The following is a 17,336-nucleotide window of genomic DNA, read 5'->3' on the forward strand; positions in this document are numbered from 1 at the left end:
AGCAGGCTACAGAGAAAGCGACCCAATGGGCCCCGCACTCTGATAGTGGGCGACTTTGCTGTGAATGGGATGAAACACTTTTGTAGCAACAATACCAGAGTATGTTGTTTTAACAAAGCTACGGTGTCTGTTATCTCTGAAAAAATCCTGAGCATTGCTGCTCAGCATCCAACAGCCACTACTCTGATAATACACACAGGAGCCCTCGATATTGCGAAGCAAAGATCAGAGCTTTTAAAGCAAGACTTCACTGAACTGATAAACAAAGTCGGAACTTTAAATACTGAGGTGTTTTTCAGTGGACCAATACCCGCGCCCAGGCTGGGGGATGAAAGTTTCAGCAGAGTGATGATGCTCAACAAATGGCTCAAAGCAACATGCGCTGGACAATCGATGTACTTCATTGACAATTTTGAACATATTTTCAGGGCGCAGGCATCTCTTTAAGAACGATGGCCTTCACCTAAATAAGTCAGGAGTGCGGTTACTAAGCAGCAGCATGTTTTATCTCTTGAGGCACAGACAGTCTGCTTATCTCGAGGAAAGGAGGCAAGCTGTCCCAAAACATCGGATAAACATGGTGGCTGGGATGAGTGCTGAATCAGACAGTGTGCATGCAGAATCAATGTCTCCTCCAAAAATGGAGCCGATAGTCGCTGAAGGGGAGGTGACTAAGCCAGCCCTGCCAGGCTGTGACCAACCCTCCTCTGCTGAGGCTCCACTGCCTCAACGGGAGGAGACCCTGGTAGCAGGTGATCGACCCCCTTCAGACGAGACTCAAGAAGTGGCTCCATCAGCTCAACAGGAGGAGAACGACCCGACCGTGCAATCCTCTGCTGTCGAGGCCCCATCCAGCCCCAAATCCTCGCACTCCAAGACGCCACCACGCTGCCGACTCCAGGATAAGGCCCCATCCAGCCCCAAATCCTCACACTCCAAGACGCCACCACGCCGCCGACTCCAGGATATGGCCCCATCCAGCACCAAATCCTCACACTCCAAGACGCCACCACTCCGCCGACTCAGTCAGGCTAAGGCCTCATCAAGGCCTAAATCCCCACAGTCCCGGAAGCCCCCCCGCCGACGACTTAGTTTGGATGAAATAATGAGTCAACCTGATCGGGACTCCATGGATCTAGATGGCAAGGTTAACCAGTCTCTTGATCTCCTCAAGTTCATGTCTTCGCTTCCACCCTGTACCTGTCACACCCGACAGGTGCCAGGGGAAGATGGCAACAAACCAACCAGCCTCCACTGGAATTCTCTCGGGGCAAAGCCAAAGCACTACAACTCTGGAATTACACGGTATTATCCTTCTATGGAGGAAGCCATGTTTGCGACACCAATATGATGTGCACCGGATCCAGGCTGTGACAACATTACAAAGACTGTTCTGTCCCAGCAAAAGCCGGGGCCTTATGGAGTACAGTATGTATGCTCAACAATCCCAGTGGTGATAAACAACAAAAAAAGGGCTAGACTGGTGAGAAATAAAAAACGTTCAGTCAACTCTGCCAACCTGTTAAGCATAGTAAGTCATTCCCAAAACTCACCAGTGAATCCAGTCTGGCATCTCCAATTGGCTCTGCTAAATATTAGATCTTTAGCTGGCAAATCTTTCTTAATTAATGATTTTATCAGCAAACATAACCTTGACATGTTGTTCCTAACAGAAACTTGGTTAGATCAAGATAAGAGTTCGACAGTTCTGATTGAGGCAACCCCCACAAACTTCAATTTCTTTAGTGCTCCAAGAACCCATAAGAAAGGAGGTGGGGTTGCCAGTCTGATCAGGGACAGTTTTCAATGCACGAATATTTCATGTGGTCAGTTTGATTCCTTTGAATATATTGTCATTCAGCTAAAAAGCCCTTGCAGAGCTGCCTTGGTAACAATTTACAGACCACCGAAGTATAACACAATGTTTTTTGATGAGCTTACCAAAATACTGTCTTCCGTCTGCATGGACTTTGATTGTGTTGTTTTAGTGGGTGACTTTAACATTCATGTTGATAATCCTGAAGAAGGATGTGCTAGAGAGCTTTTAAATATTTTGGATACATTTGGTTTATCTCAGCATGTCACAGTTCCAACACATAACAGAGGGCACATACTGGACTTAATAATATCCAAAGGTCTTAACATCTCTGAGGTCACAGTGAATGATGTTGCTCTGTCTGATCACTACTGCATTATGTTTAAAATGACCACCCCTGTCCATCCTCTGAAAAGGGAAACAGAGGTGATTAGGAAGCGTTACATAAGTGATAACACATGTGCGTTATTCACACAGGCCTATGCCTCATCATTAACCTCTACAATAGCTCCAGTGGAAGAACTTGTAAATAGTTTCAGTTCCAGTGTGATGACTGTAATGGACACTATTGCCCCGATTAAGACAAAAACTTTGTCAAGAAAGAAGAGGTCACCCTGGAGAAATGCCACACTAGCTATAAAACAAAAACAAGTTTGTAGACGAGCAGAACGCAGATGGCGAAAAAACAAACTCCTAGTTTTTTATGATATCTACAAAGAGAGTCTTCGCAAATACAACCAGGAACTGAAAAATGCTAGACAATCATATTTTTCAGAGATCATTAGTAGAAACCCCAACAATACTCGCACACTATTTTCTGTTGTTGACAAACTGACAAACCCACAAGCATCAATACCTCAGGAATTGGCATCTGAGGTGTCCTGTAATAATTTCGCAGCATTCTTTACACACAAAGTACTAAAGATTAGACAGGCTGTGTGCAACTCCGGATTAACAAATGTTACACTAAACACCTCCCAAAATGTCCCCCACGTCAATCTTAGACAGTTTAGCCTCCTGGACTATGCCACTTTAACAGAAATTGTGTCGAAATTAAAGCCCACAACATGCTGCCTTGACATCCTTCCTTCAAACTTTTTCAAAACTGTTTTTCATTGCATAGCCCCAGACATACTTCAGATTATAAATACTTCCCTCCAAACAGGAGAGTTTCCTCAGACTTTAAAAACTGCAGTAATAAAACCTCTCCTAAAAAAACCTAATCTGGATGCCTCAACCATTAGTAATTACAGGCCAATATCAAATCTGACATTCCTGGGGAAAATTATCGAAAGGGCTGTGTTTGAACAGATCCAGACTTTTATGATGCAAAACAATCTTTTTAACTCATTTCAGTCTGGATTTCGGCCACAACACAGCACCGAGACCGTGCTTATCAAAGTCCTAAATGATATTCGTCGGAATACCGATGCAGGCAAATCATCTGTTCTGCTACTATTGGATCTCAGCGCCGCATTTGACACGGTTGATCACAACATACTACTCAGCAGATTGGAACAGTGGGTAGGGTTTACTGACACTATTCTTCAGTGGTTCACATCCTATTTACATGATAGAGATTTCTTTGTGTCAATTGGAAACTATCAGTCAGAACGAACCAAATTCACGTGTGGAGTCCCTCAAGGGTCAATTCTTGGACCACTCTTATTTAACATCTATATGCTTCCGTTAGCTCAGATAATGGAACAGTATGATATCTCCTATCACGCCTATGCAGATGACACACAACTGTACATTTCTGTGTCCCCACATGATTATAGTCCCTTAGTCTCCCTGAGTAAATGCATTCGTCAAATCAATGAATGGATGTGCCAGAATTTTCTCCAGTTAAATGTAGAGAAGACAGAGGTGATCATTTTTGGGCCAAAAAAGGAAAGGTCAAAGATAAGCAGCCAACTTAGCACAATGTCACTAACAGCTACAAATCAAGTCAGAAACCTTGGCGTAATTATTGACTCAGACCTAAAATTTGATAGCCATCTAAAGTCCGTCACTAAATCCGCTTATTACCACCTAAAAAATATAACCAGAATTAAGGGGCTTCTGACTCAACAAGACATGGAAAAACTTATGCATGCATTCATTTTCAGCAGATTGGACTACTGCAACGGTATATTTACAGGTCTTGATAAAAAATCAGTCAGGAAGCTGCAGCTAGTACAGAATGCTGCAGCCAGAGTCCTCACAAATACAAGGAAGCTGGACCACATTACACCGGTTTTGAAATCGCTACACTGGCTTCCAGTGAGTCAAAGGATAGACTATAAAATACTACTGCTCGTCTACAAAACACTTAATGGCCTTGGACCAAAATACATGCTTGACTTGTTAGATTCCTATGAGACATCTAGACCCCTAAGGTCGTCTGGAACGGGTCTTCTGCATGTTCCAAGAACAAGAACCAAGAGGGGTGAGGCAGCATTTAGTTATTATGCTCCTCACCTCTGGAACAAGTTACCCGAACGTCTGAAGTATGCTCAAACTGTTAGCTCCTTTAAATCAGGGCTAAAAACGCTTTTGTTTGGCACTGCATATCCATAACTGTCTATATATTTCAACCTACCTGCCTTCTATTCCTATTGTGCTTATCTCCATTGCTGATTTCAATGATTATTAGTAGTAGTAGTTTTTGCTTTATTTTTATTTTTGTTTTATTTTTATTTATTTATTTTTATTCTGTGATTAGATGTGATCATTTGTCTTGGTTTTTACGTTGTGTTGATTTAAATGTGATTTTTATGGTCTTCATGTGATGTAAAGCACTTTGAATTGCCTTGTGTTGAATTGTGCTATATAAATAAATTTGCCTTGCCTTGCCTAACTGTGTCACCGCTTCGGGTAGCCATTCGCTTCCGAACACACACATACTTGTCTCGGTGTTTCTTCCATTTTTAATGCAATCGCTGACTTTGCCATTTGGCAATCTTTATAATGTCTTGACAAGACATTGTAGAAGTTGTCATACTTGCTCTTCAATGATACTCTGGTCGGCATGGTCCATTTTTGCGTGTAGCAAAACAACGTTTGAAAATGGCGGTGGTGATTTTGCGCTGAACCGGAAACAACATGAGCGGACCAATCACAGTCGATTTGCGCCACGTCGCCAAGTGTTGATGCATCGACCAGTCAGAAAATTGTGGAGATGCACGTCAGGCTACGGTGAAGGGTCGTAAATCGGGTCTGCCTTGGCGGTCTAAGTCTGCCGCATAAGCATAACTCAGCCTTAAGAGTAATTACAGTAGTTACACAGCAAAGTAAATGACGTTACTTTTCATGTACTACGCATTATTACATTATACTTTCTATAACATCTTCAACATAAAAGATGCTTATATTAACTGACTGAATTGAACTGATTAAAAAAAAAAAAAAAAAAAAAAGTAGGTCACAATTTTTGCATTTTTAAAAAAATTGCACCTACAGTATATAGCAATGTGATGTTATTCAAACTTTAACTTTCAAATGTGAGGGGAAAAAAGCCTTTTTGTTTTTCCTGTTGTACTGAACCCGCACCAAAATGTGACCCCCTTACCGAGGTACGTATTGAACTTGTGTTTATTATCACATCCCTAATATATATAGATATATTTTTCAATATGCAGGTGAGGCTCTGAATCTCCTGCCTCTCCTTTCTCTGCTCTAGTTAAAAAAAAACATTTTTTTTTTTTTTTTTTTAAAAACCTGTCCTGTTCAGCTGCTCAAGACGGGGAATGGGAATCTGAGTGTCCAATTGGTCTGAACAGTTTTAATGTATCACATTGGAGTATGACATACTCCCATTGTCATTTTTATTGTGTTTCATTTATTGGGAGAAAGCAGCGAAAAGGAAATTGTTATGGGGGGCAGAAAAAAAGGGAGAGAGAGAAACAGAAGAGACAAACAAACAACAACAACAAAAAATACATTAAAATCATACACTTTGAATATGTTAGCATTATCGTTAGGTAATTCAATTTCCAGTTGACACAATGTAGGGGGCCTGATGACCATGGAGAAAAAGGAGGGGATCGGGAGAGTCAGAAAGAGATAATGATTGGGAGGTGTGGAGCGTACACAAATCAGCAATGTGAGGTCTGGAACCCAATATTATGTGAATCACTTGTAAGTGTGGATATGTTGGCATCCTATTCTATGCTGCCTGATCGCTAATCTGGCACTGACAGTTTCTCTACTTGAATGTGTCTCTTCACCCAGTCATGCGTGAATTCCATCACTTATGTAAGTCTTGCAGACGAGTGGAAATGCTGCGCAGGGGCCACCCCAGGGTCACGGCCCTTCACCAGCCAATCTGGGGGTGAGCCAGCGCAGCCCATTCCTCTCCCTGGAGCTCCAGCAAGGGGGCCGCTGGTATTCCCCCAGGATCAAGGGTGGTCCCCTGGACCATCCACGCCCCCATCAACTGGTCTTCAGGGAGGGTATGAGGGGACGCCCCACTGCTGCCCATGCCTGTCCGCCCCACCATCCGGCGACCCGGCCTGTGAGCCACCGCCGCAGCCCCCCAGGGACACGGCACACTGCAGGACCCCCAAGGCCCACTAAGCCTGGGGCAGGACAGGATCAGGAAGGAGTAGGTGATACCCCGCCGAGCCACCGGCACCCAGCTAGCGACCCGCGCTGGAGCCCGGGGAGGATACCTGGGCTGAAAAGAGGGGAAGGCAGAAGCCGGAAAACTCTGAGAAGCTGCTACTTTGAAGAAAGTAAACAAATCCATTTTTTCCAAACATTTTTATTTTGCCCAGGGATAAAAACAAAGGTTGCAAGAGACAGAAATAATGAGACAAAAGAAATGTATCCAAACACTAAGAAGAGGAATTATGGCGCACCATATGTATTAATCATCTGAGAGTTTGAATAAAGATTTATTTTATTTCAGGTCAGGAAAATTGATGCACTTTAAATCTTTTCTTTAAAGGTAATAAAGCTACAATTTTATGGAGAAGTGTACGAATGACAAATTTAATTGACAAATGATATTATTTAATTGATTCTCGATCAGGGAGGGGGTTCATGAAATGTTTTTCTTCTTTCTGGGGTGGAGGGCATAGCAGGAAATAATTGAAGACTGTCCATAGTTGCGGAAATGAGTGGGAATGCTTATGTATATCTGCCCCATGATTGTCTGCTTTGCCGTTACGTTTGAATGAATCATACTTGTATATGCAGGGCTACCTAATGCAATTGCTAGCAATTTTCTGTAGTCTACAACTGTAATGATTATCAGATTCGATGGCAACAGATTTATTGATCGATTTAATCAAATAGATTTTGCAGTCTTATTAAAAAGCTAGTTTAGAAAGCAAGATGTCCGAAAATTGACAAAAATTTGAGTACCGGTAGTTGTTTTCCAAAGTAAAAGCAGATTTTTAACGATTACTCGGTTATCAAAATAGTTGTTGATTAATTTGTTAATCAATTAGTTTTCAATTAATCGATTATTTGTTGCACCTCTAGCTGTGGCTGTTATTTCATTTTAAAAAAAAGCTCTGTACAGAACAAGTGAATATTGCATTTAAATGCTTCGTTATATGGATTAAATCATTCCAGTATCTTGTGTATCTTTTCTACATAACAACTTTATAGAACAAGTATTTTCTAAAACAATTTTGGATTGTTTGATGATTATCTACACACATTTTCTTTGAAAGAAATAATAACAGGACTCAGCAAGGAAAAAATAAAGTCAATGCTTTATTAACCTCAAGTTTGTCACATATGCCTACATTTAAGAAAGAATTACCAACAAACACAAGTGAAGGGGTCCAACACTGATATGCTTGTGTGTGCAGTGTGTAATCCTGTGTATATCAAGTCTGGTGAGTCACATGTATGGGATGTTAAGCAACTAAATCAAATTAATGTCAGAACATTCATATTTCAGATAATAACTTTCAGTAAACCTACGGAGGATTCACAATTGACTGCATTTGTATTTTTTTTTAATATCTTTGAAAATACTTTATTGTCTCTGTCACTTCAACCAGCATAATAACATATACATGTAAATACAGTTGTATCTCAATAAATAAGAATGTTGCGGAAAATCTAATTTATATGATATAAATTCGCTACGGAGAGTGAAATTTTTTTTAACAATAACTTTTTAAGATGTTTATGATGATTACATCTTTTACATAAGACCCAAATGTACCTTTTAAGAACTCTAAATATCACATATAACAATCATAAATTTAAACAGTTGAAATAGCCTTATGAAATTGATTTGTTCATAGTCTACATCATACAGGAGTTTGTTTTTTAAAGTGATGTAATGAAAATAAAATAATTCATCTAAGGTATTCCTATTTATTGAGCGGCAACTGTATATTGATTTATATGCCATTGAGCACTTTCTCATTGTCCTCACTTTCTGGGTTGAGGTAACTCATCAGTTTCATCAGAGCCTTGTTATCAAATTCTTGCGTGTTGTCGCCTCTCTCATCATCTTCTGACTGTCTCTTTATATCCGCCTCTTTATCCGAGTCCATTTGATCCAAATAATCCTGCATGGCCTGTTCAAACGACCCCGCTGTGCTCTGCCCTACCTCGTCCCGCTTTTGGCCAGCCTTGCCATAGCGGTACGCGAGGCCGGGATAGCGAGGCAGCATCTGAGCCGCCAGATACGCCGCCAGCTCGCCGTCTGCCGTGTCGTCGTAGTCCATCGTCTTGCTGGGAGGGAGACGTCGCTGCGTGGGAGCGGCATCCCCCGTGGGCCTCGCTGTCAAAGTGTGAATTCGTGACGCCGAGCTCCTGTACGGCTTTCTGACGGGAGTTTGATCTCGGTTCAGTCCCAGAATGTTACGGATTGCTTCTGTCTGCAGGTTTTTGGGGCTGCCCTTTCTGGCAGCTGGGGGTCTACTGTAGAATTTGGCTTGAGGAATCTTGTAGATCTTCTTTGCGGACGTCTTCCAGATATTGCTTTTGTTGTTGCTCTGTTGTTTCTTTCCTTGACTTATCGTTTCTCCGGTTTTGAGCATGCCCAGGAGATCTACAGGTGGGATCTGGTATTTCTGGGAGATCTGAAGGAGCTGACGAATAACCCGCGGGTCAATGTTATTTCGGTACCAAGTTACTCGTCTCTCAGCCCTTTTCTTCTCCTCTTCTTCAATTGCTCGCTTCTGCTCCTCTTCCTCTGTTTTCTCCAGCACTTTAAGAAGGTAGTAGTCGACCTGGTCTGGATCAGTCGACTTCCGAACCGGATACCTTTCATTCTCTTCCTCATCCTGCTCCTCCTCATCATCAACATAGTCAAGGCTCCTATCCAACGCTTCTTTGTCATCTTCCCCTTCCTCCTCATCCTCCCCTTGCTCTTCTATTGGACCCCAGTCAGCGAGGTCCTCGTCATCGTCGTCATCGTACTCCACATTTCTTAGATTGAACAAATCTTCCCCTTCTTCCTCCTCCTCTTCATCCGCATCCTCTTCATCCTGTCGTTTGTGCGAGGTCTTCTCATTGGTGAATTTGTCCAGTTCGTCAAAGACCGACTGCAGAGTCGCTAGGTTTTGAGGCGTGTACTTCTCCTCCACATTCTCATTGGTGCGTTTAAAAGGGCTTTCGTGGTCATCCTCATCCTCCTCTTCTTCACCCTCACCTTCTTCATCGTCTTCAAACATTAAGGGCATCTTCTTGTGGGGCATGATGCCCTGTTGCTTCTGCACCCTTGGGTACATGCCATTCCTCACATCACCTCCTCCAACAGAGGAAGGACGAAGCAAAGCAGGTTTGGAGGCCTTTTCAGTCTGTTGGAGAGTGCTGAGCACGGCCTGCAGCAGCTCCCCACTCTTATCATCACTCCTCTCCTCATCCACGTCGTCTTCCTCTTCATCATTTCTGGCACGAGTCGGGTCGGGAGCCATTCTCAGCACGGTGCCTATCTTCTGAACATCATCCAAGTCATGCCCATCATTCCCCATGGAAAGAAGAGGCTTCTCCTGTGAGTTCGTCCTCTGGTGGAGGCTCTCAATGTACTCCAAGGCTTTGATCATGTCAGAATCAGGTGACAGGGACGGGTCTGATTCACTCTCTCGCAGTCGATGCTCTCTGAGAGTAGCCCCATGAACGGAGCGGAGACACAGAGTGACAAACAGAAGCCCAGCCAAACGGGGAAGGGAAGGTTTGCCTTTGGTGGGTTTGCAGGGAAGCGACAACATTGTGATACCTGCAGAGGAAAGTCCATCATGCACAAGTTAACATAGACCTTAAAAGAATAAGAGATTATGATCTTTTACAGTAATGGTATTAAACTCAAGGTTTGGGAGTCTGATTGGGCCCACAACATCATTTTGTGTGGCCTATGACAGAAAAATCATACAGTGGGGCAAATAAGTATTTAGTCAACCACCAATTGTGTAAGTTCTCCTACTTGAAAAAATTAGAGAGGCCTGTAATTGTCTACGTAGGTAGACCTCAATCATGAGAGACAGAATGTGGAAAAAAAGAACAGAAAATCACATTGTTTGATTTTTAAAGAATTTATTTCCAAATTAGATGGGAAAATAAGTATTTGGTCACCTACAAACAAGCAAGATTTCTGGCTGTCAAAGAGGTCTAACTTCTTCTAAAGAGGTCTACCGAGGCTCCACTCGCTGTATTAACGACACCTGTTTTAACTCATTATCGGTACAAAAGACACCTGTCCACAACCCTCAGTCAGTCACACTCCAAATTCCACTATGGCCAAGACCAAAGTGCTGTCGAAGGACACCAGAGACAAAATTGTAGGCCTGCACCAGGCTAGGAAAACAATCTGCATTAGGTAAAACGCTTGGTGTAAAGAAATCAACTGTGTGAGCAATTATGAGAAAATGCAAGACATACAAGACCACTCCGTCGATCTGGGGCTCCATGCAAGATGATAACAAGAACGGTGAGCAAAAAATCCCAGAACTACACGGGGGGACCTAGTGAATGACCTACAGACAGCTGGGACCACAGTCACAAAGGCTACTATCAGTAACACGATGCGCCGCCAGGGACTCAAATCCTGCACTGCCAGTGATGTCCCCCTGCTGAAGAAAGCACACGTCCAGGCCCGTCTGCGGTTCACTTGAAAGCATTTGGATGATCCAGACGAGGACTGAGAGAATGTGTTATGGTTGATGAAACCAAAATAGAACTTTTTGGTTGAAACACAGGTTCTCGTGTTTGGAGGAGAAAGAATACTGAATTGCATCCGAAGAACACCATACCCACTGTGAAGCATGGGGGTGGAAATATCATGATTTGGGGCTGTTTTTCTGCAAAGGGACCAGGATGACTAATCTGTGTAAAGGAAAGAATAAATGGGGCAATGTATCGAGAGATTTTGAGTGAAAATCTCCTTCCATCAGCAAGGGCATCGAAGATGAGACGGGGCTGGTTCTTTCAGCATGACAATGATCCCAAACACATAGCCAGGGCAACAAAGGAGTGGCTTCGTAAGAAGCATTTCAAGGTTCTGAAGTGGCCTAGCCAGTCTCCAGCTCTCAACCCCATAGAAAATCTGTGGAGGGAGTTGAAAGTCCGTGTTGCCCAATGACAGCTCCAAAACATCACTGCTCTAGAGGAGATCTGCATGGAGGAATGGGCCAAAATACCAGCAACAGTGTGTAAAAAACTTATGAAGAAAATATTTGGCCTCCGTTTTTGCCAACAAAGGGTACATAACAAAGTATTGAGATGAACTTTTGGTATTGACCAAATACTTATTTTCCACCATGATTTGCAAATAAATTCTTTAAAAATCAAAACAATGTGATTTTCTGTTTTTTTCCACATTCTGTCTCTCATGTTTGAGGTTTACCCATGTTGACAATTACAGGCCTCTCTAATATTTTCAAGTGGGAGAACTTGCACAATTAGTGGTTGACTAAATACTTAATTTGCCCCACTGTATACATCGACTTCATACTCCTCACCAAAATATCAAAACTGCAGATAGTTTTGAGATGTCACAAGATTTTTAGTTACCATTCCCCTTTAAAAAGAAACAGCTTCTGATCTCAACATTTTTGCTGGCTTCTCATTTCAAACGCAGGTACTGCTCTAAAATGAATGCATTTTGCCCAAACAATTTCAAAAAATCTTTACTCAACATTAGGGCTGTCAAAATTATCGCGTTAACGGGCGGTAATTAATTGTTTCAATTAATCACGTTAAAATATTTGACGCAATTAACGCATATGCCCCGCTCAAACAGATTAAAATGACAGCAGTGTAATGTCCGCTTGTTACTTGTTTTTTGTCGTTTGGCGCCCTCTGCTGGCGCTTGGGTCCAAATGATTTTATGGGTTTGGGGAGTGAGCATGGTGTAATTATTGACATCAACAATGGCGAGCTACTAGTTTATTTTTTGATTGAAAATGTTACAAATTTTAATAAAACGAAAACATTAAGAGGGGTTTCAATATAAAATTTCTATAACTTATTCCAACATTTATCTTTTAAGAAATGACTGGAAAGTTTCATGTTCGTGACTACAGTGCTCCTAGTAACAAAAAGTAATCTAAATCTCTAAGTATCATTCAATTTGTTGTGTTTTTGTGAAAAATATGAGGCTGTCATACATACAGGTTGGCATACAACACTGCCGTTAGAAGTAAATCATGCCTGCAATACAAAAACGAGTATGACACCCCAGTTATGGTCTCAAAATCACTTCAAATGTTCATAAAAGAACGTTAGGTCATTATTATTTTATTTTCACTATATTACGTATGTGATTTACAGTAATAGTAGTTAGAGGTGGGTAGTAACGCGTTACATGTAGTCCGTTACATTTACTTGAGTAACTTTTTGAGAAAAATGTACTCCTAAGAGTAGTTTTACTAAGCTTTTTACTTTTACTTGAGTAGATTTGTGAAGAAAAAACGCTACTCTTACTGCGTTACTTTGGGCTACACTAGTCGTTACATTTTTCCTCTTTCTTCTACATGTTCGATTTGTTTTTGGTTTTTTTTGCCAGTAATGCCAAGAGTAGTTCTACCGATTTCACCAATGAGACGTTGCAACAATAATCACATAACTCCATTATGCCAACCAGACATCAATCACAACGCCAGCCTGTTCAATCATGTGGTGTCTTTAAAGCACTGTAAAAAATGAAGTATTTGATATAGAGTGGTGCCCTCAACATTTTAACCTCTCCCAGTTTATATTTGGTTGACCATGGAAAACCCGAGATATGATCCTTTCACTTTAAAAATAGTAATAGTAATTATGAAGGAACTCTTCACTATTCAATCTACAAACTATTTTCTCCACCAGAGAGCACTCATGCTCTTTGGACGAATAATGCTTCATTTATGTATTTTTTTTTCGTTGAAATTCAATATACAGTATATATATTTTGTATTTCTTTGGCTTAATGTGGTTCAGTATCATCATAATAACAACAGTTCATATACAGTATATAACATTGTGCTCAGAATAAAACCACTATTTAAAAAAAAAAATCCAACAAAAATAAAAGCAGTTACTCACAATGTTACTCATTACTTGGGTATTCTTTTCACCTAATATTTTTTACTTGTACTTGAGTACATTTTTGGATGACTACTTTTATTTGAGTAGTAACGCTTTAAAGTAACACTACTCTTACTTGAGTAGAATTTTTGGCTACTAAACCCACCTCTGATAGCAGTTGAAGGAAATTATGGTTAATTTTGACATATATTCTACAATTTCATATGCCGAAAAAAAAAAGCATGATAGTAACATATTAGATCCATTTGTACTATATTTTCCCGCTCATGTTGCTTAATAGGCTGACTAAAATATTGGTCACATCAGTATGCAAACACTGAATATGACGCACTGCGGTTAACAAGTATTCAAGTAATAAATTCTAAATTGGGTTAATTTAAATTAAAGCTAGACTGGATTATATTGTGAAGTAAAAGCACTTGGTGCTGCTTTACTGGGTCCCATAAAATTATGCAGATGTTGGGATGACATCATCAGTGAGATGATATTTTTTTTCTTCCATCTAATTGTACATGCAATGACTGTGCTTCAGTTGTCTTATGAATTCAGTTTTATTTATTACAATCAAGCAGCATCATTCTTATTAGCAACTCTAAGAGTAATTGCTGTATTTATTCTTTTTTTTTCCCCCTTTGTCCGGCTGGAGAGTAATGATTATTAAAGTATTAATGTGATTGGTCTGAGCTGCAGTGATGCTATCGCCGCCTGTTGCTTCTTATCTGAGGATGGCATCCTGCAGCAGCATAGCAGCATTCAGTTCCCCTACAAATCTCATTAGTCGTTAAATTGACGCTCACCGTGAGTCACGGCCCTGTTGTCAAGGCAACCCGGTAAGAGTAATGTTCCCACAGAAGCCACATTTGTGCGCAAACCCTTTTAAAAGGCAATTATCACTCACTATTACCAGCGCTCAGACTAAATAAGTAATGCCTGTGTCTATATATATTGCCCCTCTTTGAGATGTAGTAGTTTGAGAAACACATTAGAGTTTTAATTGCAACCAATTTCAAACGACTGATTAGTTATGTGAATTTACTATATGTTTGATTTTTTCCTGGCTATAAATCTGACAAAGTCTGAACAGACATTCTGTTTAAATTTCAATTGCAAGCAAACAAAGGCAACGCAACGCAACATCAGAGCATCAGGTTGGAGAAGCTCTTTCTCACTAAAAGCCTTAAAATGGAGAAATAAACAAAAACACAAATTCCATTAACAATAAAGAAAATACGTGCGGGCTCAGCCACACTACGATTAAACTAAAAATTCTTACCTTTTTAGATTTAGTTTGCGTGGAAGTTCTTGTTGAGTGCTCAGAGCATCTCTGTCTCCAGTGTGAGTGTGCTTTCAGCACCGCAGACAGCTCCTCATGCTATGAGACACACACCATGTGACTCGTACGTCAGAGAAAGAAGTAGGCACGCGCCCACTATCACGCGCGCAGCTTTTTTTCCCTGTCGGCAAAGCATAAAAGCTTCTATTTTGGTAATCGTGCCAAGACTAAAAACATTTGGATGATACATAATTTCCTTGTTTTTTTTTTTTTTTTTTTTTTTTTGATGTATCTTCCCTTCCGAATGCAATTACATTATTGTTATCAACGATATCCATCCATTTAATTTTCCTGTACTGGTCCTCTTCATTACAGTCTGACTATGGGAGAGAGAAGACCTGGTTTTACCTAAACTGGTCACCAGCTGACATTTGGACACAAAGCATTCTCACTTACTGTATTGCTAACTTGGAATCATCATTGAACTTTAGAACATGTTTTTTTTTAAAGTTGATGTTACCAGCAGTAACACATGCAAGCACAAGCCGATCATGCACAATACACAGAGTAAGACTAGAGCTAAAAAGTGAAGTAGATGTGCAAACCAGTGTTCCACTGTGCCTTCAACATTATCTGTAGAGTATCTGCAACATTTCATCCTAACAGTATTTGTCTGGGGCAGAAGCTGTAATGCAAAGTTGAACGAGAACTTTAAAAATAGTCTCCCTTTTGTACTTAAAAGTACTTTACTACTTAAAAGACTGCAGTGTTATTATCTACAGTAAATGTGTATAGATTTTGAAGACAGGCATATGTTAAAACTCTTCCTTGCACTATAAATAGTGAACATGTTCAAATGCTTACATCACTGTAAGGTCAACTCAAATAAGGTTGTGTTGTATTGTTTGATTTGGGATTTTTCCCCCCACTTTCATAGATTTGTAATCCAATTTGATTTGGTTGAAACTGAACGGCACGGTTGGTGAAAGTCGTGGGCATTTTAGTGCTGCTCTTACTTTATTTATTTTTTTAATATTAACTGCTGCTGCCATTGACGTGTGCTGGAGTTCTACTGCTGCAGTGAGGGACGGATGCTGTTAAGTCCAGCGATGACTCATTCTTCCGACTCCACCAAAGAATCAGATAGGCGGGGAGAGAATGAGGGACTGCAGACTGCAGTGTGTGTGTTCGTGCACGCGCATGTGAGCGTGTATAAAAAGAAAGGGAGGAAGAGAGAGCCCTTAACTTGTAAGCACGCACACACAATCTGGCCTCTATTTCTGGCAGCCTGTCAAGTCTTTTCGGCTATGGATCACTGTGAGTCGCTTACGCTTTCATTCATAAATTCGCTCCCTCACTTCCTTTGAAGTTAGCTCTGGCTATCCCCCAGTGACCCGCTTGTCTATTTTCTGTGCAAGCTTATTCTATCTTAAGGTTGTTACCATTTGTATTATAAAAATAGGCATGAGTTGAAAAAGGTTTCTTTCAATATTTTCTTTTCATCTTTCTCCTTGTAAATGCTCACAAACAGCAACCACAAGCAGTTTGGATTCCTTTCAGAATCAATGTGTTCTTATTAAGTTTGAAGAAGTGAGTTGACGTCACCAGTTATATTTTGGATAGCATTATAAATAATGACGGTTCTTATAAAACTGAAATGAAGCAGCTCTATACTGGAAAATAGTGGAGGTATTGCGGCTTTGAATAGAGCACTAATTCAGCAAACTGCACATAAGAAAAATATTTTTTTTAAACACCAACATAGTTGTCATGCCGTTGATTGGTACACATGGTTGTGTGAAAATAACCAAACCCAACTGTCAAAAATAATCCCATCATGACCACATGCCAAGTTTATTGGTAACACTTTACAATAAGGGTCCCTTAATTAACATTAGGTAATGCATTTTTAGACAGGAACTCATGTTTAAGTAACATGACAATTATTCATTTAATCCCTTATCTAACATTTATTAATTTATTAATTAACATGAGTTAATGCATTAGTTAATGCATTAGTTAATGGATACGTTAATGCATAACCAGACAGTAACTAATAGTTTGGTAAAATTAAAAAAATATATAGGCCTATACAGGGTTATGGTTCAGGGTTAGGGTTTTTTAACTTAAGCATTTAGAATTTCTTAGTTAAGGGACAAATGTGCGACACTTTACAATAAGGGTCCAAAAAGCATTCAGTAATGGTTAATAAAGGTTAAGGGGGGGGGTAACTTAAGCATTTAAAATTTCTTAGTTAAGGGATACGTGAGCTACACTTTACAATAAGGGTCCAAAAATATTCAGTAGTGGTTAATTAAGGTTAAGTAATACTTAACTAAGAAATTATAAAAGTTGACAAACCCTAACCCTAAACCCTAACCCTATATAGGCCTATATTTTTTTTTAATTTTACCAACTTATTAGTTACTGTCTGGTTATGCATTAACTAATGCATTACCTAATGCATTAACTAATGCATTAGCTAATGCATTAACTTATGTTAATTAATATATTGATAAATATTAGATAAGCAATTATATTAAATATTGTAATGTTACGTAATGCAGTTTTATACAATAACTAATGTTTAGCTAATGTTAATTAAGGGACCCTTATTGTAAAGTGTTGCCAGTTTATTTTACCTGAAACCATCGAAACTATTCCAAAGGGCTTCACAGAAATTAGATCAAACTGTTACCATATTTATGACCATAATTGTATTTTAGCATCATAACATAGGAGTTAAGATTACATATATTTTATATT

At 40.2% G+C, this 17,336-nt stretch overlaps 1 protein-coding gene across 1 annotated transcript; it reads right to left on the reverse strand.

The window, feature by feature from the left end:
- Window positions 1-7,514: 7,514 nt before the first annotated feature.
- On the reverse strand, window positions 7,515-14,698 carry scg2a (secretogranin II a). The gene is made up of 2 exons (XM_057839379.1): window positions 14,571-14,698; window positions 7,515-9,992 (listed from the first exon to the last, which is right to left on the reverse strand). The coding sequence occupies exon 2, from the start codon at window positions 9,982-9,984 to the stop codon at window positions 8,167-8,169; it is 1,818 nt and encodes a 605-aa protein (XP_057695362.1). The 5' UTR covers window positions 9,985-9,992; window positions 14,571-14,698; the 3' UTR covers window positions 7,515-8,166.
- Window positions 14,699-17,336: the final 2,638 nt, after the last annotated feature.

This window comes from Corythoichthys intestinalis, chromosome 6, assembly GCF_030265065.1.
Source record: "Corythoichthys intestinalis isolate RoL2023-P3 chromosome 6, ASM3026506v1, whole genome shotgun sequence".
NCBI classification, from domain to species: domain Eukaryota; kingdom Metazoa; phylum Chordata; class Actinopteri; order Syngnathiformes; family Syngnathidae; genus Corythoichthys; species Corythoichthys intestinalis.

What these genes read in the sequence shown, in the direction of transcription:
- scg2a (XM_057839379.1), bottom strand. Translation starts at nt 9,984, where the DNA reads ATGTTGTCGCTTCCCTGCAAACCCACCAAAGGCAAACCTTCCCTTCCC.